The sequence below is a fragment of the Amphiura filiformis genome, chromosome 4 (genome assembly GCF_039555335.1).
Source record: "Amphiura filiformis chromosome 4, Afil_fr2py, whole genome shotgun sequence".
Lineage (NCBI taxonomy): Eukaryota > Metazoa > Echinodermata > Ophiuroidea > Amphilepidida > Amphiuridae > Amphiura > Amphiura filiformis.
Window position 1 is genome coordinate 48,181,636 of NC_092631.1, and position 27,498 is coordinate 48,209,133.

Consider the following 27,498-nt stretch of genomic DNA (forward strand, 5'->3'; position numbering starts at 1 on the left):
GAAATTCGATTTTCGAGGTTTTTGTGGCGCTGTTTTTTTAATTTTTTTATATTTTTTTATTTATTCACGGTATACAAATAGCCGGCAGGCAGCATAGGCTGAATAGCGCCGGCTTTACAAAATACAATTTACACATCAAAAATATACATTATATATACACTCAACAATTTACTTAAAAACAAAACAAAAACAGAGATACAGGCAGAGGAGTAAAATACCAGCAGAAGCATAGGATTACACTACTTTTTCAAATTGAGTTTACTGATGATGAACGGAATGGTGGAATTCTGAAACCTGTTTGTTTTGCAGAGTCAGGAAAAATTCTGCCGTGCCGGAGATTGTACTTCATAGATATCTGCTTTGGGTTCTCACCCAAAGATTCCATTTAAAAAAGGTCATGTTCTCACCCAATGACCCCATCATGATTTTTTTTTATTTTGCTCTCACCGAATGCCAAAAATCATGCTCTCACCCAATGACCCCATATTTTTTACATGTTGCTCTCACCGAATGCCCCTTAGTGCGAAAGCGCCAGCCCTACACCTATATCCATTTCAAATTGAAGTGCCCCCCCCGGATTTATGTATTCGAGCTTCAAACAAGCTAGCCAAGTTAAATGACGTCACTAATAATTATTCATTAGCATAATGTACATAGGTGCATATTGGATCTAATATGGATGCGCCCAGGAGCAAATAAATCGTTATAAAGTTGATGGTTAGAAACTTCAAAGAAATTGTTAGTACATAAAACTTGACACAGTCATAAAAGTAGTACCATCATGGCTATATTAATGTATGATGAGTGTGCAGTGCCGTAGAAAGTGTCAGTGCCATCAATTAAATGTTGCCAGATTTGTTAATAAGTCTTAAGCTTACCATCATTTTATCATGTCAATCATTCACGATCATGATTCATGTATTAGCATGTATGTATAGCAGGAGGAGTGTTGGCCAGTATAAGCTAGTATAACAACAAGACAAGTATAGCATATTTAGCATTATTTTTTGTATAGCTCACGAGAAACACTAGCACAGGAGCAACGAATTTGTAGACTTTAGACTAGTGTTCTTTTTAGTATGATCGTATCTAACTTCTGGGGGGGGGTAAACAAATTACGTAAGCTTTAGCTTAGCGGTTTACATAATAACAATACCTCAATAGGCTACTCTGAAATACCCCTTTCATGCCTTTTTACATAAATCGGTACGATTGATTACCGAATAGGGTGCAACTTGCTAGACTTGAGTCCAGTCCTCGTTTACGGAGTTAACTTTAGGGTTAGGGTTGGGGTGGGGCAGTCTTGTAATAAGACTAGTAGAGTTGCACCCTATTCGGCAATCGCTCCCATAAATCTTACCTATAGTCAGTCTGCTCTGAAGTACAAAGTACAGACGTGGACGCACACATTGTGCCGACTTTGAAGGCACACATATCTATAGCAGAGACGCACTGTATACGCACGCGTTGTCACTTTGTACTTCAGAGTGGACAAACTGTACCAATTTGACTATCAATGTGATAGTATCATATAGGTATGACCCGGGGGGTACTCAGTACAAATGACCATACGGGGACGTGCCGCAAACATGGGTAGCATTTTTAGCCTTCTGGTATATCAATGACCCCTTTTTCAAAGCCTATTTTATTTATTTATTTATTTATTCTTTCTTTATCCAGGGTAACCTCTTCAGTATCTTGTACTGATCTCCAAGAAGGCCCTGCACTTAATTACAAAATATACAATACTTAATAAATAACATATGATAATCAAAACAAAGCTTAAACTTTCTTGTACAGAAATAATGGAAACAAGGAAAACATTTTAAGAAAACATGTTAAATAGAACATTGAGTAAATACAATTTTAAACATATGAAGGTTCATTGACTCATAATTACTTCGTACATCAGATGTAAGTTTGTTCCATGCCTTGGCACCTCTATAATGAAAAGTACGCTTACCCTGATTATTGCTCCAAAGTGGGACAATAAGGGTTTTAGAACTTTGACTACGCGTACATTTACCATGCATAGACTCTGTAAAAGAAAATTGGGAACTCAGATAATTTGGAGCAAGACCTTTCAGACATTTAAAAACTACAATGAGGAGATGGTTTTCCCATCTTTTATCAAGTTTAAACCAATTCAGAGAATGCATTAAATCAACAATAGGAGTTCTAATGTCGGCATTGAGCAGAATTCTAGCAAGTCTATTGTGAAGTATCTGGAGAGAGTTGGATAGATCAGCATTACAGTTTGACCATACAGTACTACAATAGTCAAAATGGGGCATTACAAGTGCATTGGCAAGCATATTTAAAGTTTTAGGAGGAAGATAATATTTTACTCTACAAATAATACCAATACGCTTGGAGATATTATTTGATACAAAGGTTACATGATCATTCCAACTTAATTTTGGGTCAAGTACAACACCCAAATACTTAAATGTTTCAACCTTTTCAATAACATTTTTGGTATATGAATGGGTCCTTTTTTCAAAATTTTCTCAATTTTTTTGGAAAACAGCCCAATTTTTCCCTAATCTAGCCAAAATTTTCAAAATTTTCCCAAAATTTGTAAAACTAAGACAATTTTGGTTAAATTTGGCCGAAAATTTTGACTTTTGGTATATAAATGGGTCCAAATTTTTTGAAAAATTGGTATATTTTAGGCCATTGAAACTCAATACTGAGTTTAGCGTCCCATTTTTTTCAGATCTCATAATTAGGCAACTATTTCATTATTCATTATTCATTATTTTCAATGTTTCATTATCAGCGGCCTTTTACCAATGCTTATGCGCTTTTGTTCATTCTAATTGGGTATCGCCACTCTGGCAGTCCCAAGTTAATGTCACGAACAGCACACATTTATACGTTTATAAAAGTATAATTATCTTGCTTTTTGTTTTTCAAGTTTTAAAACAAACTAAATGTATTCCTAAGTATACCAATCTTCTTCACTCCAATTTGTACTAACCTCTCTGTATACTTTTGAGGATAGGGGAAATGGGGGGGGGGGTTGACTCATTTACAAAAATAACAATCATGCAGAACATAATGAAATAATTATTTATTGGCACCAATTTGTTAAAAATAGGTCTTTTATAGTATCTATACAATATTATACCAACAATGTCCATGTGGTAAAAACATTTTGGCTAGGGTTCTCTTCTAGTCTACCCTGGTATCCCAAAGGTATAATTGAAATAATTGGATAGAGCAAGGGTCAAATATCTGTATATTTTTAATGCTCAAATATTTACATGAATTCTTCTAATAATTGTCAAGGCTTTCTATAATTTTTGAAGGGTTCAATACAAAAAAGGGGGGTTAAAAATTTGAAAGAACAAATTTTGTTTCAGGTTTAGTAGTAATTTGCACAATAATGAATTATTTTCAGATTTTACATCTCAAACGCGGCACAAAATTCATAACGCGGGCGGCGGACGCTAAACTCAGAATCAAGTTTCAAGTGCCTTATGGGTCCACTTCCAAAATCTCAGCGCACGTCCCTACCAAAACCAAACTTGAGTACCCCCGGGAGGTATGAAAGATGAATTCAAATTTGCCATCAAACTGCATCATTTTATAAATTCAAATTATAAGCCCTTGAGTAAAGAAAGCCAAAACTGAAAAACTTTTTGTCATAGCACTTTCCGTAGCAAACTTACATCTTGTCAAAGACTGACTTTCATCCATGTGCGAGTGTCTCATCACCATAAAAAATCATATATTTGGGTCAAGTGAAGTATAGACAACATATTAGTAGGTTTCCTTGACCTAGCTGTTCTTTTAATTTCTATGCAAATATGTATTGTGTTTGGGCCCGGTCTAGGCAAATTTGGCTGACTAGCAAACTAAGGTTTGCCTCTCATACCTATATCATGACTGCATGTTGGTGATATAATTCTCAGTAATACATCGCATTTCAGGTACGGTGCACTTGCGTGGATATTTCATAACTATTTGTGGGAAAATTCATCCAATCCTGTTCTACAAATTATATACAATTTAATATAATCTGCACTGCTTCACAATCAGAGAAAAAAACTATGACAAACCAACCTCACAGCAAGTCCAAGTGGTCATTAGCAGGAACAAGCGATTTGCGCGGAACTTTTTTTCTGCGCAATTTCCTATGGGCAGGGATACATCATCATACATGATTTGCACTGAAAAAAAAAATATTCCGCGCTATTTTTTTTCGCGCAAATCGCCTGTCCCTGGTCATTAGTATTTCATTCTAAATAATAATTATTCCAAAATTGTCTTTTTTTCAGCATTGCCATGGCAACCAACATCCCATCAGCCAGTAGCAGTAGTCCTTTGTTACCACAGGAACAAGCACTGCTAGAAACCTACTTCACATCACTAAGTGAATTTGCTTATGACAAAGCTAAAGATTATATGGTAGGTAGAATCAGGAAGTAGAATACAAGGCCAAGTGAAAGGTTTTTGACACGTAAAGGGGGGGGGGCAAAGATTTTTGGCACAGCCAAAGGGGGGCAAGCCATTTTTGGCAGACCACTTTGAGAATTCACCATCCCGGGGTACACATAATTATTGCACAACCCCTAAGTTGCCTACAGTAGGCTACATAGCCCAGACAGTGCCACTTTTTTGCTCACGTTCTGTCCCTGACATATTATTCTTTGACACAAAATATATTCCATTATTATGCAAACAGTCTGCTCTGAATTAATCAATATTTTGTTATCATTTCCATTACAGGACAGAGAAAAAGATGGGCGACGCACACCTCCTGGCAGCATGTGGGCTAGTTTGATGAACGCTTTGTCGCTGTTAGCCATGGCTGAGAAAACATATACTTCACTAACATTCCTTGGTCAGAAATGGTTCGGTAGAAGAGATGTAAGTCAATGCACTCGATAAATGATAGTCTTCAATGATAGTTGGTCATTTATCTGTTGGTTGTTATAGGACTTTATATCACTCATACATAAATTCTAGACAGTTCATTGGTTGATTGCCATTTATCATTTTTACCATCAGCCTCTCCGTGTGATAGTTTTTACCATCATAGTGCTGCGCCGTACTGCGCCTGCGCCAGACCGTGCGCTGACTTTTAGACTCACCGATTTAGTTACAGGGTGGACACCAAAATGTGAAGTATGTCACGGCAAAACATGGTGTTATGTTGATGAAAATATTTATTCCCTATCTTAAATAGTATTTTTAAGTAATAGAATTTATATATGAGTGATATAAAACAAATATTAACTGTCTTAAATTAGGTGTAATGGTGAAATATAATCACTCGGTGAAAGATGTATTGTTCCATTCCACTCGCCATTCCGGCTTGTGGAATGGAACAATCCATCTTTCACCTTGTGATTATATTTCGACCATCACACTCATTGACAGTTAATATTTGTATTATCATTTGAAGACTGAACTATTATGATACATCCTCAGTGGAGCAGTTTCAGACAATAGCATGAGATTATTGGGGCAGAGATTACCTTTTGAATCCTTTCATGATCACTGAAGCATAGTCAAGAATTGAAAGTCTTGTCAAATGTCATGTAACACACAGGAATATTATACGTGTTTTAGACTATGGCTGACTAAAACACAGTGTGTTACCATCGTCAAACAGAAAGGGTAGCTATTTCACCCAACATCATGGACCATGCAGACTGCGTTTAGGATCCCAATTTCAGGTTTCTTTGCAAAATAGAGTATATGCACAACTGACCTACAAATCACTGTTTAGGTACGGCATTTCAAAGTAATAAGGCTGTCAATCATTCATACACCTTTAATTGTACAGCCATCTATTTCATTTCTCCTTTGCAGCAATCCAAGTCTAACTATGCCATGGCGTTGACAGACATCCGACGTGTGAAGGAGCGTGGTCGCCATGCATCTAGTCTAGGAATGTCAGGCACTCCAGCACCGCTAGATAGATTATTGTCTCATCTGTGTGAACAACTAGAACATTACATTGAGGCACGCAAAGATATGATGGATTTGTATCCACTCTTGATATGGTTAAATTGAATAGTGCCTCAAATTTGGCAAGAATCAGAGAATCGATTCTCCTAAATTTAATAGTTTGCGAGAATCATATTTGATTCTCCCAAAATTATATCCATTCTGTACAATACATGGTATATTACAATGATCAGTCGATTTTCACTTGATTTTTGTGAGAATCAATTTTGATTCACGCAATTAAAAAAACAAGTGCAGTGAAATTGAGCCCTTGAACAAGTGTCTTAGAAGCTAGCCACCTGTCGTGTTGGATAGGGAGGTTGCTATATACACTAGCAGTAGACACTCAGGTAGTGGTGGCACCTGGAATTTTTTTTTCGGGGGCAAAGTGAATTTCAGCATAGAATATCTCAGATGATCTATGATTTCAGGGGGATCAACAAATTTTGTACAAAATTGCAGTAAAAAGTGGACATTTTTGTAATTTCTGTCACTTAAAGACCCCATATTTTTCCAAACACATGCTCTTGTCACCCGAAGACCCCCTATTTTTCCATTTGATCTGTCACCCAAAGACCCTTACAAGTTCAATTTGAACAGCAACTTTCTTTTATCACTGATTTTTTTACTTATTTAAAAAAAGAAAATTGAAGCCATTTAGAACTAAAAATTCCATGTTAAGGTGTCTGTGACGCTGTTTCGGATCTCACCCAAAGGTTCCATTTTTAAAAAAGTTCATGTTCTCACCCAATGACCCCATATTTTTTACATTTTGCTCTCACCAAATGCCCCTTACTGCAAAAGTGCCAGTCCTACACCTATATCCATTTCATATTGAAGTGCCCCCCCCCCCGATGTAGTATTCAATAGGGTCTATTTAATAATAATAATTTATCCTATATAGTATACAAGTACTACAGAATCCTTGAAAGAAATTTAATAACCACTCCTTGACAAAGATTCCTTGCAGATATGAGCAATGTGGACTACTAGATGGTAAGAAGTTCGATGTCAACTTTGCAGATCAAACAGCCAAGAAGGTATCAGATATTATTACCAAGTAAGTGAATGCATCATGAATCTTATGTGACTTACAATAACAACTTACTTTACACAGACGTACCAAAGGATTCCATCACCTAAAAAGCTCTATGTAATAGACATAGCATAGAGCTTGTAGCTAGGCTATAGATCAGGCCTTCTCAACTGGCGGCGTACGCGCCACTTGTGGCGCTTGGAGTTAGTCGAAGTGGTGCACGGTAAATTTACTAATTTTTTTTCACATAAATTTTTAACAAAAAAAGGGTTGAAAATACCACATCTGAGCCTTTAGAATGCCCTAAAATCTTAGAGCTTCCGGGGCTTTCACACTGGACCCCTTCAGGGGCCATATGTGTTCGGTCGCGCACGCTTCCTCGCAAAATCTTCCCTTAACATGTTGGCACTTCATGATCACAGTTGGCACTTCAAATAAACTAGTTCAGAAGGCCTGCTATAGATCCAATATTGAAATAATTGTCAGCCATTTCAGAAGATTGTGTTGAATATGTATTCAGTGATGTATGTGTATTTGTTGAAGTAAACTGCTAATACATCCATTTGTTTTTCACAGACACGCCAAAAGATTTCATCACCCAATCTTAAGTGCCATCCGTAATAGTCTTAGCCTAGAGCTTGAAGCTCTTCATGCTCTTCTAGAATCACAACTCAACATGTCCAGCTGGAGATTCCTACCATCATTGCTTAATTTGAAGGAATCACACAGTAAATTAGAACAATGGGGTGCACCACTGAAGCTGAAAGAGGTAAGATCAATTCAAAGAGTTTAGAAACAGAGAGCTCTGACTCCGCCATGTTTGTGTGGGTGTCGCTCATGGAAGGGAAAATAGTGTACCTCTGGATTATTCAGCCATGCGCCCGGCAATTTATAGTGTGTGCGTTCAATTTCTGCCATCATTGCTCAATTTGAAGGAATCACACAGTAAATTAGAACAATGGGGTGCACCACTGAAGCTGAAAGAGGTAAGATAAGGCCAAAAAATTTGTTTGGTTGCCCTTCCAAGACAAAAATTTGGAGGGTCGGTAGGTTGATCTTTTTTTTTTTTTTTTTCATGGGCTCTTCCTACATTTTGAAAAGGCTAGTAAGGTATTGACAAATGCTTAATCATTTTACGGTGAAAAATATTGTGCATTTTTGAACTGAATTTAAATGGAAATACTTGTTTTTAATTTAGATGGAAATACTTGTATTTAATTAAATACGCACGTAATAAATAAAATGAGTGAATAACAAAAAGAAATGTCCTTGATTAAGGGATCTAGAATGAACGTTTATGGCGTTTCAACAGTATTTTTTGTGGGACATGAGAGCACCTCAGGCGTGTCGAATTGCATTCTGAATACTGAAGCATGTCTTTCTGATATCAAATAATTTTCATTTTTGAAATTCACGATATAATACAAATTTTATGACAAATTATTAAAATTTGATATTTTTCAAATTTTGATATATAACAGTCCTCGAAATAAATTTGATAAATCTAATGATATATTCTTAAAGTGTATGTAGCTGGGAGGAAAAGCCGACGATCAATTGACAATTTTGACCTTTTATATTGAAGATATGGATTTTTTCCCAAAAAGACCTATTTTATTTTGGTGTTTTGGGGAAAAAAATCCATATCTTCAATACGAAAGGTCCAAATTTTCAAATGATCGTCGGCTTTTCATCCCACCTACATACACTTTAAGTATAAATCATCAGATTTATGAAGTTTACTTCAAGTACTGTTAAATATCAAAAATATCAATTTTAATGATTTGCCATAAAATGTGTATTACATTGCTAATTTCAAAAAATCAAAATTATTTGATATCAGAAGGACATTCTTCGTATTCAGAATGCAATTCGATATGTCTAATGTGCTCTAATGTCCCAAAATAAATACTGTCCAAACGTTCATACCCCTTCCCTTAAGATACTGTTCAAATTTAAGGTTTCTTCTGAAAAAGCTGTGATTAAAAAAAAAAGAAAAGAAAAAAACAGACCCAAGATTTCTCATTTTTTCTCGGTCGCTGAGGGCAACCAAACATATTTTTGTTGGCTTAAATTCAAAGAGATTAAAAACAAAGAGTCCTGATGAATTCAAAGAGATTAGAAACAAGGAGCTCTGACGCTGCCATGTTTGTGTGGGTCGCTCATTGAAGGGAAGATATTGTACCTATGGATTATTTAATTTAATTGTGCGCTTGTTTGCATTCTATGTGTAATTCTTTGAGCTGATGATACTTGTATAGCACTTTGTAATGCCCAAGATACAAATTATTGTTTAATATCGAGCACAGGAATCAAACGAGGAAATAGTTGAATCTTCTCTAAAAAGGTTTAATACATTAGGTTTCACTTATTTGGTCTTCTGTCGTCTACAAAACATATTAAATCTTCTACATTTGCAGCAATCTGGCTAAAAAATCAAAACAAAATCAATTATATGCCCACTGCCCTGTCCTTTTGCAAAAAAAAGGTTGAGTAGTCTTGGTAATTAGGCATTTTTAAGGGTCTCAAAAGCTAACATCCAGGAGCTTTCGGGGGCACTGATCCCACGCAAGGGCTGCTGCCCTTCTTCTGCATTTACATATTCCAATGTTGCAATTGGCAGCTCTGGTTTGAAAATGCAAGTTTGTGAATATTTATTGGTATTTCCCACTTAGGCCAAAATTGCCTTGGTGTTATTTACCAGAAAATAACCAGTATTTCTCACTTGGTGTTTAACCACTGGTGTGCTTTTTATGCTTTTTCAGATCAAGAAGAAATTATACAGTGCCTCTCCAAGTAAATCAGTTGGTATCCCACCGCTAGTCTGTTGGTTTGTAAGATTTCATGGTGCTCAGTTATCTAAGGTGAGAAATTATACAGTGCCTCTCCAAGTAAATCAGTCGGTATCCCACCGCTAGTCTGTTGGTTTGTAAGATTTCATGGTGCTCAGTTATCTAAGGTGAGAAATTGCATATCATCTTATCTGTTTACATCAGATAGCCTTAACTGGCTGTGGCACAGGACCAACCTGTTATTAGTCACTCCACCTCTATGTTACCACAGTTATAAAGTGGTGCTTTACTTTACTTTTACTTTCGTATAACCTGGTTTACATCAGTAAATTAGTTAAACTTATTTTTCATTCTTGAAGAAAAGGAAATACTTTCTACTCAGTCACAAGCTGTAGTTGAAGAGAGTCTCAGTGATTTACTGAACCAGGACACTCTAAAATTGATCAACATGCAGATTTTTGCAATACGCATACATGTACATGTCGTTGTCTGCATCACATACTGTCATATCTCAAAAGGCTGCCTTGTGTGATTTTTATTATCATTGTTGTATTACATGATCATTGTTGTATTTCATGTTATTTTATATTTTAGCATGCTTCTTTCTTTTATGAATGGACATGAGATTGTAATATTGTAATTTATTATTAGATAATAAGAAAAAAAATCACAGAAGGCAGCCTTTTGAGATACAACAGTATGTTATGCAGATGGCGATGTAGATGTACGTGGACAAATGGTAAATGTGAAAGCTATCTGAAAATCTACACTGTGGATTGTTTACACTGTACAGAGGGAATCATTTGCAATGTTTCTAAAATAAGCAAAATATGTTATGATCATGTTGGTATAATTGTTGGTCGTTTGGATGCTCTTTGTGGATAAATGCTTGGCCCTATTCAGCATCATCAACCTAATACGTGTGTGCATATGTATAACTTAAGAATTAAGAGTGCTCAACCCCATTACAGGTGAGCTAAGAAACAAATTCAAAGTATAGATCTCTGGTAAGGCAACCGTTACTAATAGTACGGGTGTGTATGTACATTTTCTAAGAAAATAGTCTTTCATATAAAAAATGAAAAGTACAAAAACTAAAAAAAAATGGGTAATGTGTGTAATATGGGAACGCCAGTGTTTAGGTCATGTCAAAGATCACATCATTTGCACAATGTAATCTAATTTATATTCCATTATATGAAGAAATGTTGCTATTTACTGGTTTTATTTCTTCAACAGTTCAGTTTTTATTTCCATGATACTTTGAGTAAGCAAGTGGTTGCTGGTGACATGAAGACTCATATAGGAAAACTTCCAGTAGAATATTATGCAAAGTGAGTACTGGTATAACACTTTCTGAAATGCATAATTATGTGCGTCTAAGTGTCCATGGGGCATCTTTGATGTATTTGTGTTGTTTTTTGTTTCCACTTTTTTTTCCCATATTGTTTTTTACACATTTCGGGTGACTAATTAGGTTGATAATGTAAGATTTCCAGAAAATTATATCATTAATCATGCACCTTTTCCATACTGCCAATAAAACTTCTGTTGCCAAAGCTCATCACATAATCAAGCAGTTGCAAAGCTCATCACATAATCAAGCAGTTGCTAAAGCAGACAAGACTTATAGTGCAAGAACCGCCTTATTAGTTAGATGGCTTAAACTGGTAAAATATGGATCCTGCCATCCTATATGTCCTAAAAATTATAGAATTAACCATTTGCTTCTTCCATACTGCCAATAAAACTTCTGTTGCCTAAGCACATCGCATAAGCAAGCAGTTGCTAAAGTTATGCGCAATTTATCAATAGCTGAAAACAATAATTGAACACTGTTTTTGCCAATATAACAAAAACAATATTAGCGACATCCGACTATTTCCCCTTGATCACGTCACCTATTGTTTGAGTTTGTGTAAGTCCATTAGATTTGAAGCTTTGGCCCAAAAAAAATAATGGTTTGTCTCAAAGCTCACGAGTGGTTTGAAAACAAATGCGAAATGCGATTTTTTTAATATTTTTTTATTCCCGACTTTTTTCATGGTATTTGGAGAAAAAAATCAGAATCGAATAAAATCAATCAATCAATCAACTAAAAAAAATAAAATTTTGAAATAAAAAAAAATTCTGCATTTCTTTTTTTCCAAATCTCACAAATTTACAAATGCGCGCGCGAGCTTTGAGACAAACCTTTTTTTTTTGGCCTTTTCAGTCATTGTCTCATAATTGTGACACATTGCAGCAAGATATACCTGAAGTGTATTTTCAAAAAAGTGAGATTAACTCATTTGTAGAGAGACAACACTGAGCTTTTAAATGATACCCTGCTTTTGAAAATTGGAGGTCTGGCTTTGAAGTTCTGATGAATTTAGTCAATAACTGTCTGATGTTTTTCATTACATTTTCCTTTCAAGCTGAGTGTGGTTTTTCTCAGAAAGAACTTGCCATGCAGACTAAGGTATATTTTACTGGAATGTGATACATTTATTTATTTTTAAATAAAAATAAAAATATTGTTATAGCATACTTAAATCATCTTAATTATGTATAACATATTGAGATGTTATCTTTGCAGGGTTGTAGCATTTCAGAAGCGGTCTGATGCATTTAATATATCCCTGGTATTTGATACTCATGGGTCAGAAGAAACATACAAAGGTCATGGATACCATCACCCAGAGTCAATCGTAGAACCACCAAAAGGACTGGATTCCTATCCCGCTGTCTTCTCATACCCAAATGTAAGTGGTCAAATTATCTGTAAGAGTATCATAATTCAAGTCAAGGCTTTAATGATATGTTTTGCTTTTGGGTTTACAAGCAGCAGATTGAGTCCTCACTAGAAAAATTCATTCTTGTACAGTTTATGTGATTTAGCATGCAAGCGCTAAATTTGATTGTTCCTGGGCAATATAGGGCAACAGAGGACATATAGGGCAACAGAGGACAGTTTGGTCATGGAACACATCCCGATGTTAGGATGACTACATCCACAGTCCCACACCGCCAGATGGTGTTCATAATTTTATTGCACTCCGTGTTGTTGATGTGGACATCAGCGTAACATTTTATTCTAAATGTTTTCATGTACAAACCGTGCCTACAATCAGGATCACCGGGAACACAGAGGCTTTTGTCCTCAGTGGCAAGACTGAACAAAATTATCTCTTTAAATCCTGCTTTGTAAAGAATGTTATTTGTGCGATAATTTGTTATTCATTGACAGGAACGTCCATCTATCTTGTGGCCTAATGTAGTAATGCTGCTGACACAGGGAACACCATTCTTTTGTGATAAGGTATGCCTACTGGTCTCATGAGTTTTGCAGAATGCCAAATCTTGATTCTTCTCTTTGTAAATTCATGTTATGCATTAATTCTCTTAAAGCAATAATGTGCGATTTGCATAAAGAATAGATTCTTATTTAATGTTTGTTTTCACTGATCCCATTATCCCCTTTTAATTTTGAGCCAAACAAATGAGGTATAACGAACTAATTGCGATTCATTCCAACGCCTACAATGCGTGTACTATGCTCGCCGATCGTATTACATGTAACTGCACGGAGCATCGCGCTCGACGTGTGTACATACAAGCTGACATCCACGGTACATGTTAGCAAGTACTCGATCGTTGAACTCTGAATAAAACCGGGTCAACCCGGTTTTAATACAAAAAGTTAAATTTTACTGTTATTAAAGCACTTCAGGCTTAGTCTTTTACGTGGTATTTTAGTACACCACTGGGCATTATAATTATGCAAAAAGTAGAAATCCTAGTAAAATTGAGGGCGTCGCTGTGAAGCAAATCACACATTATGGCTTTAACAGGGATCAGCCGGTGCAGGACTGCACCATTGAGAAATTGACAAGGTGTCCTCTCTAACATGTAATCCCCTGTTCAAATTTAAGAAAGAGGTGAATCGCTATATGGCATTCTGCCAAACTCATAACGATATTAATAGCCAAATTTTGTCTACTATCCCTGTGGTTCTTGATAATTTAGTAGTGCAGTGTTAAGTCAAATCATAATCAGATATCAATAATATTTCCTGCCAGTTTGCAAGCATAATAAGCTATCTTTTCAATTTCATATGTATCCAAATAATTATGATGATATCTTTATCTCTTTATTTCACTCTCTTCAGGTCCAACAGAAGACCTATTACATTACCAAAGTTGATGTAAAAATGAACTTAGTCGTGATATTTGACAGTAAGAAATCGGAAAAGGATACACATACAAACAATTTTTTAAATGGTAAGTACCAAGGGATTTTATTTTTCCCTTGAAACTGTTTATCAGAATTGACCACTAAGGCCTAAAAAATTGTTTGATTGGCGTAACCCGACCTACCCTAAAATTAGGCCCGACCCTAACTTTTTTGGGGAGGCCAAAAAAAAAATAAAAAAAAAAAAATTTCAAAAAATAAATAAATTTCAAAAAAAAAAAGAAGAAAAAAAGTTCCAAAGCCTTTATCAAATGAAATTTACAGCTTAAAAAGTAAAAAAAAAAAAAAAAGAATCCCGACCTACCTACCCTAAATATTTTTTTTATGTTACGCCAATCAAACAATTTTTTTAGGCCTAAGATTCCATGATGGTGTGAAGCTGAGCATGGACTATTCCAGTTGAAATTCACACCCCCTGTGGAAGACATGACCGTATAATCTTTCACACAGGGGGTGTGAATTTCAAATGGGGTTACCTGAATAGATGACTCCATTTCAAATCTACAAAAAAATCAGTAACAATTGCTGATGAAGTCACTTAAAAATAGCTGGTATATCGGGAAAAAACTGAAAAGTTTACGTCCGTCTTTGAGATCTCACACCTTATTGGATTTGCATGGCATACCTTATGCTTGGGCATGAAGAATTAATATTTTTGTCTCCCTTGACATAAAAATAGTGTCCACCTTATTCATTGTTACCACATTAGTAAATATTCTGAAAATGTAATGTGGCAAAGATGAGTTTTCCATAGATTTTGTAAATCTCACAACTTCAGAAATGTCATTTCACAACACGTTTCTTATCTAATTTTTAATTTTTGCTTTGCAGAAATGGGTGGACTTCTCAGAGGAAACAAAACATTTGCAAGTTTACGACAAGGAGCCAAAACGTGATATCTTAAAAGAATGAATAGTCAAAGACATGTGGATCAAAAACCGGCTTATTTATAGATGAGTTGACCTCAATGTTTATCAACAAAGGCAAGGGACTGGTATATCGATATGGTTAAGTGAACCCCATGCAACCACTACTCTTGTTCAATAGCCTTATTGTGATGTGGCGGGAGTTTTAAAAACACAAGCCCTGAACAAAGTATGATGTGCACGCATACTGCCAGGCAAAAAACAATGGAAATTGTGATGATGCGTGCGCATACTGCCAGGCATTGACGCCAGAAGTCAACTCATCTATACTGCTGCAAATTTCTTTCATTTATCAACAATTACAGGCTGAGATATACCCTTACTCAATAAAAATTGATGGATCAGAATCTGACAATGCTGATTGCACAGCCGCCATCGGCGCTGTGCATTGTTTTTACCGCGTTCTTCTTTCTGTCAACATTATGATCAGCCATCGTAGCCACATGCTTTCAGCCATGTTGACCATACTTGGTCAGTAGAACCATTTGGTGGTGCCACAGATGTCACATGATCAACTTCCGGTCAAATGTCATCCACTTCCGGTCAATGGCTAAAAGTGCTAAAATGCTACTCCTCCCACAAATAACATAGCATCGTGGCGTCACTTGCACACATGCATCACCTATAGCCAGTGTCTAAAAGTTCTTCACAGAATTGGGATCAAAGGTCATTAAGGGGTCACTTCGGTCAAAAACCAAAAATGTTCAACATTTTTAAAAAAAAAAAAAAAAAATAGCAGAGTAACGGTATGTTCACACATGACTTGTTATTACATAGTAAATATATGGTATTTTTTTCATTTGGGGTCAAAAGGTCATTAAGGGCCACTTCCGGTTAGAAACCAAAATTTTTGATTTTCACTAAAAATGCTTCTCCTTCCACATATTACATTGCACGATGACATCACTTGCACACATGCATCGCCTATTGCCAGTGTCTAAAAGTCCTTCACAGAATTGGGATCAAAGGTCATTAAGGGGTCACTTCTGGTCGAAAACCAAAATTATCAAAATTGTTTAAAAAATTTTTATCTCAAAATGTAAACAGACCAGAGTAATATAACCATCAGACATGAATCAGTGTTACCTGATGTATGCATGGTATTTTTATTTTGGGGTCAAAGGTCATTAAGGGGTCACTTCCTGTTTTTAGCTAAATAACTTCAAGAATTTTTATCTCAACAACTAAACATAGAATTTTTAAATTAAAATTGAAACAATACATTTTGTCGGTGTACATAAGGGTTTTTTTTCATTGAAGTCAAAGGTCATTAAGGGAGTCAAAAGGTCAATCATAAATTTAAAAAAAATCAAATCCATGTATAAGTTCCGATTAAGCTGAAATTCACCAGGAATATTCCTTATGACATCCTAAGCACCATGTAATATTTTTACGGGGTCAAAGGTAATTAAGGGATCACTTCCGGTTCTCACAGATTCATTTGTCACTGCTGGCTGTGCATGCTCGCGGTCGCAGGCGAACGCAATCAGATCTCGTTTGCATTCTTTTTTCCTGTCCTCATGGTGCTAACTGAAGTTTTTTTCAGTGACATCATCCTTCATGGGACTTCAGCACTCGCTGTTCTGTTGCATAAACATTACTGAATGAAATGACAGAAACCCGATTTACAATTGAAATTTTGTTTTTGAAAAATGCTAATATTAAGTCTGATCCTTTTTTTTTCTTCTTGAGTATGGTAGTGTAGTTTCTGCAGGGTTGGTCTCCCCCCCCCCCCCACCCCCGCAGGAAAATTCAAGACAATAAGCAGAACAAAGCACTGAATAAAGCTAATCTAAGCTAAGTGGAAAGCTGAGAACTAAAAGTAGCTGAGGAAAACTGAAAATGTGATGTCTGTTGCATCAGAAAAATGCTGGTAAAATTGTTGGACTATATCTCAGCCTTTAAGCATCAGTGAATTAAGATGCACTGAATAATAGTGTTGTCACCTGATTGCTAGCAGGAGATCCATAATGAGAGAAGGTTATGGAAGTGATTGATTGGGCCATTCCAGTTGAAATCCACTCCCCTACGGAATACAAGTCCTTAATCTCCCACACAGGGAGGGTGAATTTCAAAGGGGTAACCTGAATAGACAACTCCATTTGAAATTTTCACCCCCTGTTTGGGAGATTATGTCTTCCATAAGGGGTGTATGGATTTCAATTGGAATAGCAGAATGTAAAAGATGTCATAATTATAAAGTGTGCAATATTTGCTGGATAGATAGCTGGTCAACTGTCTGGTTTTCTTGAAATTATAAAAATAAAATAAATATGTTAACTATTTACGAAATAAGAAGAAGAAAACTCAATAATTATGGACTTCAAATAAGTTTTTGTTTGGACCAGGCAAGAATGAAGAAATTTGGAAAATTGATTTAGGTTAGTTTGAGTGGTGGTTCTATTTTGTTTGTTTGGTGGGTTAGTTTATGCAGGCCAATAAGTTTTGGTTTACGGATGGTAACTTTTGTTTCATAACCAGCCCAGTGTAAGAAAAAGTACATCCATAGATGTAGTACTACAGTAAGCCAAAAGATTAAGGTACCAGTTACGGTCACCCCCTGTATATCCTAAACAAAGGCACACATGTCATAATTGGAACCAACAGCCAATAGCTGCATCTTCCAGCTCGAATTTAAGACCTCATTCGTTGACATTGTCCAAGAAATAAAGACACGACGATCCAAAAACCAAAGGAAGATGCAAATATAAAAGTTGCAGTTTGCCACATTGCATGCCCTATTGATTTGTACACAAAGCGTGCGCGAACAAGATAACTAGCGCTATGCTTTCATTGAATAGCACGAAAAACTAGCATCGTGCTTTCATTGATTAGAACACAAAAGTGCAACTTTTTTTTTTTTTTCTTCATCAGGTTTTGGACTACCGTTTCTTTAATTTTCAACCAATCTCAACAAATAAGGTCTTAAATCAGAGCTACAGAGTACAGGCATCGGCTGCTTGTTGACATATTTGTCTTTACTTAGGATATACAGAGGTGAACACAACTCCTACCTTAATTCTTTTGCTTACTGTATATCATTTGAACGTAAGTTGCCAAAGGTGGGTTTATATATGCATGGTATTGGTAACTATCAGCAAAATAAATGACAAGCAAACAACAATCATTAATTTGTTTTCATTTGAGTGATTTATTCATCGCACATATGGCCGTGTGTCTAGACTTGGGACCCTGGAAAAGTGGGAGGTGTGACATTTTGACTGAAAATTTCAACTTTTCTCTTAAATTAAACTATGAAGACAGCATCATAATCCTTCAAGTTTACATTCATTTGAAAGCTAATTTATTCTGCTTGAACATGATACCAAAAGATAAGTAATATGATATTGCTAATTAATTTTACGGACCAATAAGTTAACGAAGTGCAAAGTGGGAGGATCACGGACACGGATCTTCGGACACGGTACAATGTAATCTCTATGGGAAAAATGAATTTTTATAGGTACCAACTATGATCCACTTGAAATTTTTAGTAATTTAATATTGTGTGGTTAATAGATGTATTTGAATGGACTTATTAATAGTTCTGCTGTAATATTTTATAAATTTTACCTTAATTATATAGATTAATGACACTTAACGAGCTGCTAATTAAGAGTAAAACGAAGATGCGACAAAAGCTCTGACATTCAGAAATTGTGTTGGGAGTTTGAACCACTGTGATAGAGGTCAAATATCCACCCCTCATTAATGCTGTATTTTAGAAGCAAGTAATTAATAAAGAATTAAACAAATTGTTGGCCTGTAATGTTCTAAATTATTAGATTAATGACACTTAATGAGTTGTTAATTAGCAACTTAGTCTAAAATAATTTTGCCATCAAAAACGAGTCTGATCATTAGAAATTGTATGAACTACTTTGAAAAACTACATTGTCCTACAGGTCAAACATTATACTCCCTCTCATTTATGCTGTTATTAACTTATTAAGCAATTAATAATATTAAAAATAAAATGCAATATTGTTTAATGTAACTGATAATTTAATTATCATAATCTAAGTCAAGGAGCAGAGTTGACACAGTGTCAAGAACTAAAAGTACGGTAATGGCTCATAACAGTTCCAAACACCCGGAAGCCCACTCTGTAGCATTTGTTAACTGTGATGGAAAACTGAATGTCAGAGAGCTGTCATGTTATTGCATGGCATGTTTATAAACTGATTTTCATGCTTTTAAAGTTTGCAGAATCAGACACCAGCAAAGATCAAAAGTCTTCTACATCTAAATAAAGCACAAAGAAAAAAGTGTAATTGAAAATGGAGAAATGGCAAACTTTATTGCCAAGGATCAGCAATTGCCATTAAACCATCAAGTGATTTATATGATTACCACTTGTTTAAAAGTTGCATCAGAAGGCATTATAACAGTCAATGAAGTAGCTTTTGTTCATTCTGACTATAAATATAACCATTACATTAAAAATGTTGATTGCAGATCAAGCCAGGAAGCAGCCACTCCACGGCTATGGAATTTCACTCATAATTATCAAGTGACTACAAGGGTGTTTGAAAGTAGTATGAAAGACCAGCCATTTATACCAAAGCAAGATATTGTACAATATTATGTTGGTATTGACCTTTCACAGAGCAAGAAAAATGCAAATTATTGTGTTCTTCAAAATGCAGACCATGAAGACATTTTGTGTTCATTATCGTGACTGCGCTTTGATTCAGCTAGGACAGATGGGTAAAAACTGAGGATTTTAACACTTTAAAAAGTGTTAGACAGGCTCATAGTTATATAACTTGTATTTTTGATGTTTAGAGCATGTGTGTATAACCAGAAAGCACTCTGGACATGATTTTCCTACATGTTATGCTGAAATAACAATGTGACGATTTTTACAGCAAATTTTATGAAGGTAATTTTCATCCTCATGTATCACGATTACCTTTATAGGGATACCTGTAAAACTATACATATTTAGAATGCTCTTGCCTTGAATAATTCAATTCTGGCATAGATTTTACTCTAGGATGTATCTCATCAGTGGACCAGATTTTTTGAGTCATACACTTTTTTATGGAAAAATCACCGATATTTGTACTTGTAACTTCTTAACCCTTACCCCTATCAAGAAAATAATGTCATTTTTGAATTCCTTGGAGCAAAAGCTTCAAAAATATGTATACTTTTAATAGGGTGAGATGTTTAGTTTTTGCGAAGTAAATGTTTGAATCAAAAAAGGCGTAAATTTCTTGAATTTTTTCGGTGTCACGCAAAAGGTTCCCAACTTAAGACACACGGCCATATGCATACCACACATATAGGATGTTTGAGCAGTAACTGACATAATATTTTGCAAGATAATACAAAACTAAATGCACTTTACCTGCAGCAATTTGCTGTGTATGATGTCAGCTATAGACAATTCCTATAATCGGCACTTACATGCCGTTGATGGGGTGAACATCAATATCACACATGTCACATGTTATTAATAACACAAAACAATCATGTGATCCCCTTCTTGACCTAGCTTTCATTATTTTATGCTACATGATATTGATGTTCACCCCATCAACAGCAAAGATACCAATTATAGGGATGGTCCATACTACAAAAGCATTGATGTCACTACCGAACTTGAGGTGAACCAAAGAATATATTTGTGTGCAAAATTATACAGAGGCTAATGAGGCCAATTTGCAGTGAAATTAAAAAACAAACACCTTTTTGAAAAATAATTGGCAGTTGCATAAAGTACACAATTACTTTTTTCGTAAGATTCTGTTCAAATAGTCCTCATAATAAAACATTTTGAGCTCTGCTTGTTTAAAATACACCAATCATGTATCAGACTGCTATCAGTGCATTGCGTCATTTAACATCTTATAAAAGGTGTGTAAAAATGACAAAACCTTGCCCAATTTTCCAACAGTTGCATTCCCAGTACTCTAAAATCATATCAAAATGTAACATCATTCTTGTATTTTGATACTTTCTGGTGTGGGGTACATTCCATCATACAGATTAGAGAATAAAAGATAGGAATTTTTGTTTTTACTATCCTCTATTGTGTGATAGACGCCATACAGGTCCCAATGTTTTGAGTAGTGGATGCCAGCGCATGTGTGGCGTATTAGCAACATGCTTCCAACGTGTGACATACTCGCAGCTATTGCGCACCACAAGCGTGTTCCATGACGATGTTGTGATAACAAAATGCTGGAACCAATGAAATTCAGCGCTTACAAGCTATACCTCAGCCACTGACTACGAATTGTCAATACTGTTCACTTTCTTCTATCCAGCTTGTTTGTATCCAGGTTCATACTTCTTTTGGTTTCATGTCCAATCTTGTCATGCAATGAGCTCTAACGATCCCAGCCTGACCAGCGGTAATCACCCAACAATGGCTGCCATAATTAGGATTGCAACAGACAGGTGATAATATCCAGCTTGTTTGTATCCAGGTTCATACTTCTTTTGGTTTCATATCCAATCCTGTCATGCAATGAGCTCTTACAATCCCTGCTTGTCCAGCGGTAATCACCTAACAATGGCTGCCGTAATTAGGATTGCAACAGATCTGTGATAATATCCAGCTTGTTTGTATCCAGGTTCATACTTCTTTTGGTTTCATATCCAATCCTGTCATGCAATGAGCTCTTACAATCCCAGCCTGGCCAGCGGTAAGCACCCAACAATGGCTGCCATAATTAGGATTACAGCATATCTGTGAGCAACAAGATTAAACAATATATTGATTAACAATTAAGGATATAAAGTTCTAGGTTCTTATAAAGCTATGTCCAATTTACACATTGTTGTGTTCAGTCACAATGGTTCATTATGTAAGAACAGATGCCATTTTGAAAGTTGCACTTTGGTCCATTTGACTCTCAAAAATGCAGTAGACCTGACCTACAGTAGATTACAATCTGCATTTATAACAGTTAAAGGGGCCAAAAAATTGCATTTTTTCTTACGTAATTGATTGTGACCAATCACAATAACGTGTGACGTTGTAAGTTGGACCAGGTGTGTAAAACAAAATAGGCTGCCAATGAAATTTTATAATTTTTTTATTTTGTACAAAAACTTCTCAATTTATTTTAGAAAGTCCTTTGTTTGCAAATTAAAATTGTAAAATAACAGGTTGGATGACTACTTATCAACTACAACAATTGACCCAATCTGGATCACTGGGCAAAGTTGAACAACAAGTTAACCACCAAATTTTGAGCCAATTATGTGACATAACCCTGATGTGGCAGTGACGTCAACGGTTTGAGGCAGCTGGTTCGCGCGAGCATCTATGCGGCGTCTGCGTGCGTGCGTACACCAGCTACGCTCAATGATATAGGCCCTGACATCACTGCCACATCAGGGTGAAAAATAGTACAGGTTATTAACTAGCCAATTCCATCTGACAACATGGAAGATCTGCGAACGGAACCACTCCCAACAAGTAAAATTTCAAAGTAGTATAGATGATCAAGGTGAGTCCGAGCAGTGCCTGTGATGCTAGCAGACAGTGTTTGTACTCAAATATTGAGAAACATAAGGGCTCATATTGAAATTCCCTTACACAGGAAGGTGTGCGCCATCCTGCAGCTTTCCTGTGCTAGCCTTCTTTTGTTAAAATCCTGGGCAGGGTGTATCACTGATGCATACAATCCATCCATTTTATGACCGAGCTTTCCTGAAGCGCGCGCTTAGCGAGGGGAATCCTGCCTTCTTTCTGTGTGAAAACGTGGTAGGGTATTTCAATATGAGCCCTAAAGCCCATGTATAGGGATAGGCTTGGGTTCAATAATTGAGATTCCAAGCCTCATTGTAAATGACTTTTATTTTCCCCCATGTGCATTATTTTCACTGAGGAGGGGGAATATATTATTTATCATAACTGCAAATATGGAAATATAAATGTGACCAGTGGCTTCCTTGATTCATTTCCTGTAAGATCAATAATTAGGGACCGTTCACAAACACTTGTTAGGGGGTGCCTGAGACAAAAGGGGGGAGCCTGAAAATTGTTGCCCCTCCTAAGGGGAGCCCAAAAAAAAATGACCACACATTTTCCTGCAAAAATTAAGTTTATATGCTTTTCTATGGGGTTGACTCATAATTTTCATGTCAAAAAGGGGGGCCCTGAAATTTTTGAGGTCTGTAAAGGGGGGGGGGTCCCTTACTCTGCAGAACAAACTGTATTATTTAAGCAAAATAAACAAAACTGAAACAATATGACTTGAAAGCTCCGGCACGCCTTAAATCAACACAATTTACTACTTTTTTTTAAAACAAATAAGCCATTTTAATGGGGTCAGGCTACATGCTTTTGTGGTTGATATTATGTTGCGACAGATGTCACATTTTCAGTTCTCTGCAGTGACTTTTCATTCTCGGCCTTGATTTTGCACTCAAGCGTTTAGATTTGTTCAGGGTTTTTGTTCTCTTGCTGTGTTTTCTGCAGCAGACGACTGCAGCAGATGATGCCAAGACGGATTTTGACCACTGCAGAAGATGCTGGCAGAAAAATAGCCCCTGCGCATGTCTCACAGGAAAATCACCTAAAAGGCATCCAACTGAAACCTGGCCTTAACAATCCATTCTTACCTTTACATCATAAGTTTTTAAGCTTACCTTATACAAGGCCTGAAGAGGGAACTGGTCAGGGGGTGGCTCTTTCATTCCCTCTGCATATCTTAATCGGGGCAGACTCCTATTTTTCCAACCAAGCTCATGTGTATTAGCATATTCACTCTGGAGACGGGAAAATGTTTCAATTAAACAGTATTATATATATGAATATTTTGAGCTTTAAAAACCCTTATATCTTTAATTGGGCCAAAAAAATAAATTGTTTGGTTCCCCTTCCAAGACAAAAATTTGGAGGGTCGGTAGGTTGATCCATTTTTTTTTTCATGGGCTCTTCCTACATTTTTCCTCCATTTTGAAAAGGCTGGTATTGACAAATGCTTGATCATTTTATGATAAAAAAATTTTGCATTTTTGGACTGAATTTAAATGGAAATACTTCTTGTTTTTAATCAAATATGCATTTAATAAATAAAATGAGTGAATAACAAAATGAAATGTTCTTGATACTGTTCAGATTCAAGGTTTCTTTTAAAAAAGCTGATGAGGGCAACCAAACATAATTTTTATATTTGGCCTTGGAATGATGTTATAACATGTGGAATTATTTATTCTATAGTTTGCGGCAAAGTTTATCGGCCTTTGGATGGTTAAGCCTACATACTCAATTTCTGCATGAAAAAGTTGGCTCCAATAAACGCATCCCTTCTGGAATATACACTGTCCCCAGGCATTTAACAGTAAATATGGTAACTTTTATTATTATACCTCATAAATATTCATGAACTAATGAAGCCAACTTATTGGTTAATCACAAATGTGTACATCCACATCAAAAGGATGCATTTCTCGGTTGCTACATGTTTCTCTTTTTGCATAATAGCTAAGAATAAATACCAGACTCATCTCAAGTGGAGGTCACTTCAAATTATTTCCAAGTCACATGGTTTAAGGATGTTCTCTGTATTCCTAAACCATGTGACATGAGGATGATTTGAGGTGATCTCTATGTGTAAAAGGAGACACATGTAGCAGCCAACAAGTGCATCCTTTTGATATGGATGCACACAAATGACAAGGACTTTTTCTTCTGTGTGACTATTTCCTAACAACCTCATTCCTACAAGCAAAGTATGGTGTAATGAACAAACAATACATGGTTTATATTTGGGGAAATAGGGCAACTATTTTTTTCTTTAGGTGCTGGATACGGGCCTATCACACGAACTCAGATTCCTCGTCCCCTCTTTAGCCATTTAGTATTTATGTACTTCCATAGTGTCTCAATTATAGTCTCTGGCAGAGATAAACTCTGAATGTTGCATCTGACGTCAGGACTGAGACACAGCATGATTGGTTGCTAGCCTGCACAGTACAGCATATTTCATCTTATTGACAACACATCAGACACAACATTTCCAAGTTTCTCTCTGCCAGCAACTAAAGATCTTTACTTACCATGTCCATATCATTATAAACCAATCCATAGTCATCTTCCATCTCTGAATAACTTCTTGGGAATGGCAATGGACTCCGCCTTTTCTTCTCTTGCTTTGACTGTCCTTCACCCAACTCCATGTTCTTGTCCATTATTTCTTTGCCACTAACTTTCCCAGCTGATTCTACAGGTTCATTATCAGGTGTACTTTGAGTTCTGGTGCCTGGTGTATTAGTCACACTACTAATCCCCACTTGATCAACAGGTGCACTATTACCAGTCCTGGTGTCATCAGCAGGTGTTGCCGGTTCTGTTAGGCTATCCTGCACCTCCTGACACACCTGCAATAATTGAGCTATCTCATCCTGAAACTCTACACCAGATGTCTCCTCAGCAATATTACCACCCATAGTTCTATCACTTTGTGAAACATTTGAAGAAGAAACATCTGTTTCCATTGCAGAAATACTGGAGGTATCCAAGGCAATATCACTACTCATACTTGCATTAGTACACTCATCTGGATCGATAGGTTCGGTTTTAATCACCATCGGAACACTGTCATCTTGTCCAGATTGCATATTACCCTGAGTATTCCCATCATGCAGTTCTTCTTTGGCTGTCTCCATTTCCACACTTCCACTGACGTCCTCCACTTCTATGGCAACATCCTCCATCTGACCATCTGGTGGAACTAAATTTCCATCAGTTCTTTTGTCTCTATTTATATTCTCATTCTCACAATGTGGATCTATCCTTGATTCACCACTTTCAATAGCGTCCTTCTCGCCTTGATTTGTACAACTCTCCCTATTCATTACTTCTGGATCCTCAGCACTTGTAATTTCCATTTCTATTTCATTTGGTTCATTCCCACCACCACATCTCTCAATATTTAATTTTTTATTATCCACTGGAGATATTTTTTCCAAATCTGTAAAGTACAATGACTGAAATGAAACAAAATATTATTTGTTAATTTTGATCAAGTATTTATGCAAAAGCAGGGTTGTATTATTGAAGACAGAATTAAAAATACTAATTGACGCGTCTGACGTCAGAGCATGGCGCGATTGGTTGCTGAGTTGCGCAGTACGGCATTTTTGGCCAGGTTGACAGGACGTCATACACAAACTAGTCTTTTTAATTCGATCTTCAATTATAGCTAATGGCAGGTAAGTATCTTTCCTGTACTGTTGAGAGAGTAAAATTTCAAGTACTACTCCCTAATCCAAAAAAATACAGAACTATTTTTTTTTAAATAAAAAAAACATTATCCTGTTTTGCCACATGAAACATAGCTCAATCCTAATCATTCATTTAGTCCTGACTGGAGATAAAAGAAAAAGTTCACTATTTTACTGATTTCTTGGAAAAAAAAAGCCACAAATATGCATTTTCGGCATGTTTTCTGACAATCGAGTCACAAAAATCACAGACTTGGAACAAGTCTAAGCATTCAAAATACTGAGTATATGCTGAACGTTTGCCCAAATTTTCACTTTTTTGTGTTACTTTAATTAAATGGTTGGTTATAAGAATGAAACAAGTCTTTTCTAAAATTTAGAATGCATAAACTGAAATTAATCTTTGTACAAGTATTTCGGCTTGATTGTCACTACATACGAAAAACAGCCTAAAATGCATGTTTTTGGCCCTTTTTTCCCAAAAAATTGGCTAAATATTAAAATTTGACTTTTATTGCTAGTTAGGACTAACTCAAGGATTAGGATTTAGCTATGTTTCATTTGGTAAAACAGGAAAATATATTTTTATTCAAAAAAAACAGTTCTGTATTTTTCTGGAATAGGGAGTAATCCATCTGTCAGGTAACAATTTCAGATCTTTTGTCTTGGTATTGACATGTCAGGCTTGTACAGTAAGCCAAATAATTAAGGTACCAGTTATGTTCACCCCTTGTATATCCTAAACAAAGGCAGATATGTCATTATTGGAACCAGCAGCCAACAGCTGCATCTTTTAGCTTGAATTTAAGACCTTATTCGTTGAAATTGTTCAAGAAATATAGACACGACGATCAAAAAACCCAAGAAAGATTCAAATTTAAAAGTTGCAGTTTGCCACATTGCATGCCCTATTGATTTGTACACAAATCGTTCGATTAGCACGAAAAACCAGCGTTGTGCTTTCATTGATTAGAACACAAAAGTGCAACTTTTTATTTCATATCTTCATTAGATTTTTGATCACCGTTTCTTTAATTCTTAACCAATTTCAACAAATAAGGTCTTAAATCAGAGCTAAAGAGTACAGGCATCGGCTGCTTGTTTTAATTTTGACACATTAGAATATACCTTAATTCTTCTGCTTAATGTATTCTTTTTCTTCATAATACCAGTCCCATTCACTCATGTAATAAAGGTTTAGAAGCAAAACCCTAGCAGAAATTCTATACAGCAAGAAGTGTATCAAAAGTGTATCAAAGTGTATTAAAACTGTATCAAACAGCAATTTAATACAGTTTTGATATACAAAGGGTGTATTGAAAATGTATCAACTGAAAATATAAGGTATCAAAAC

General features: G+C 36.0%; 2 protein-coding genes across 3 annotated transcripts in view; one reads left to right on the top strand and one right to left on the bottom strand.

Annotated features, from left to right (window-relative positions):
- The first annotated feature begins 637 nt into the window (after positions 1–637).
- Positions 638–15,501, top strand: LOC140150985 (KICSTOR subunit 2-like). Of its 2 annotated transcripts, none has more exons than XM_072173167.1 (12): positions 638–738; positions 4,287–4,416; positions 4,738–4,878; positions 5,827–6,002; positions 6,935–7,024; positions 7,577–7,769; positions 9,766–9,864; positions 11,032–11,126; positions 12,371–12,536; positions 13,022–13,093; positions 13,943–14,054; positions 14,857–15,500. In XM_072173167.1, the coding sequence occupies exons 2-12, from the start codon at positions 4,294–4,296 to the stop codon at positions 14,919–14,921; spliced, it is 1,332 nt and encodes a 443-aa protein (XP_072029268.1). In that variant the 5' UTR covers positions 638–738; positions 4,287–4,293; the 3' UTR covers positions 14,922–15,500. The 2 variants fall into 2 exon arrangements, with proteins under 2 accessions (XP_072029268.1, XP_072029269.1); XM_072173168.1 differs by lacking the exon at positions 638–738 and adding an exon at positions 771–825 and having other exon boundaries at positions 14,857–15,501.
- Positions 15,502–19,739: 4,238 nt separating this feature from the next.
- LOC140150987 (uncharacterized) overlaps positions 19,740–27,498 on the bottom strand; it is a 69,028-nt gene continuing 61,269 nt past the window's right edge. Inside the window, exons 11-13 of the mRNA XM_072173173.1 lie at positions 24,978–25,907; positions 23,565–23,684; positions 19,740–21,654 (exon numbers count right to left, since the gene is read on the bottom strand). Of these exons, the coding sequence (XP_072029274.1) occupies positions 21,541–21,654; positions 23,565–23,684; positions 24,978–25,907 (1,164 nt within the window). The 3' untranslated portion in view covers positions 19,740–21,540. The remainder of the gene's footprint in view (positions 21,655–23,564; positions 23,685–24,977; positions 25,908–27,498) is intronic.

Bases quoted from the DNA above. Each gene is read 5' to 3' on its own strand.
- LOC140150985 (XM_072173167.1), top strand. From the start codon at position 4,294: ATGGCAACCAACATCCCATCAGCCAGTAGCAGTAGTCCTTTGTTACCA. The intron at 13,094-13,942 runs GTATGCCTACTG...CACTCTCTTCAG, and splicing joins CACCATTCTTTTGTGATAAG to GTCCAACAGAAGACCTATTA. The intron at 14,055-14,856 runs GTAAGTACCAAG...TTTGCTTTGCAG, and splicing joins TACAAACAATTTTTTAAATG to AAATGGGTGGACTTCTCAGA.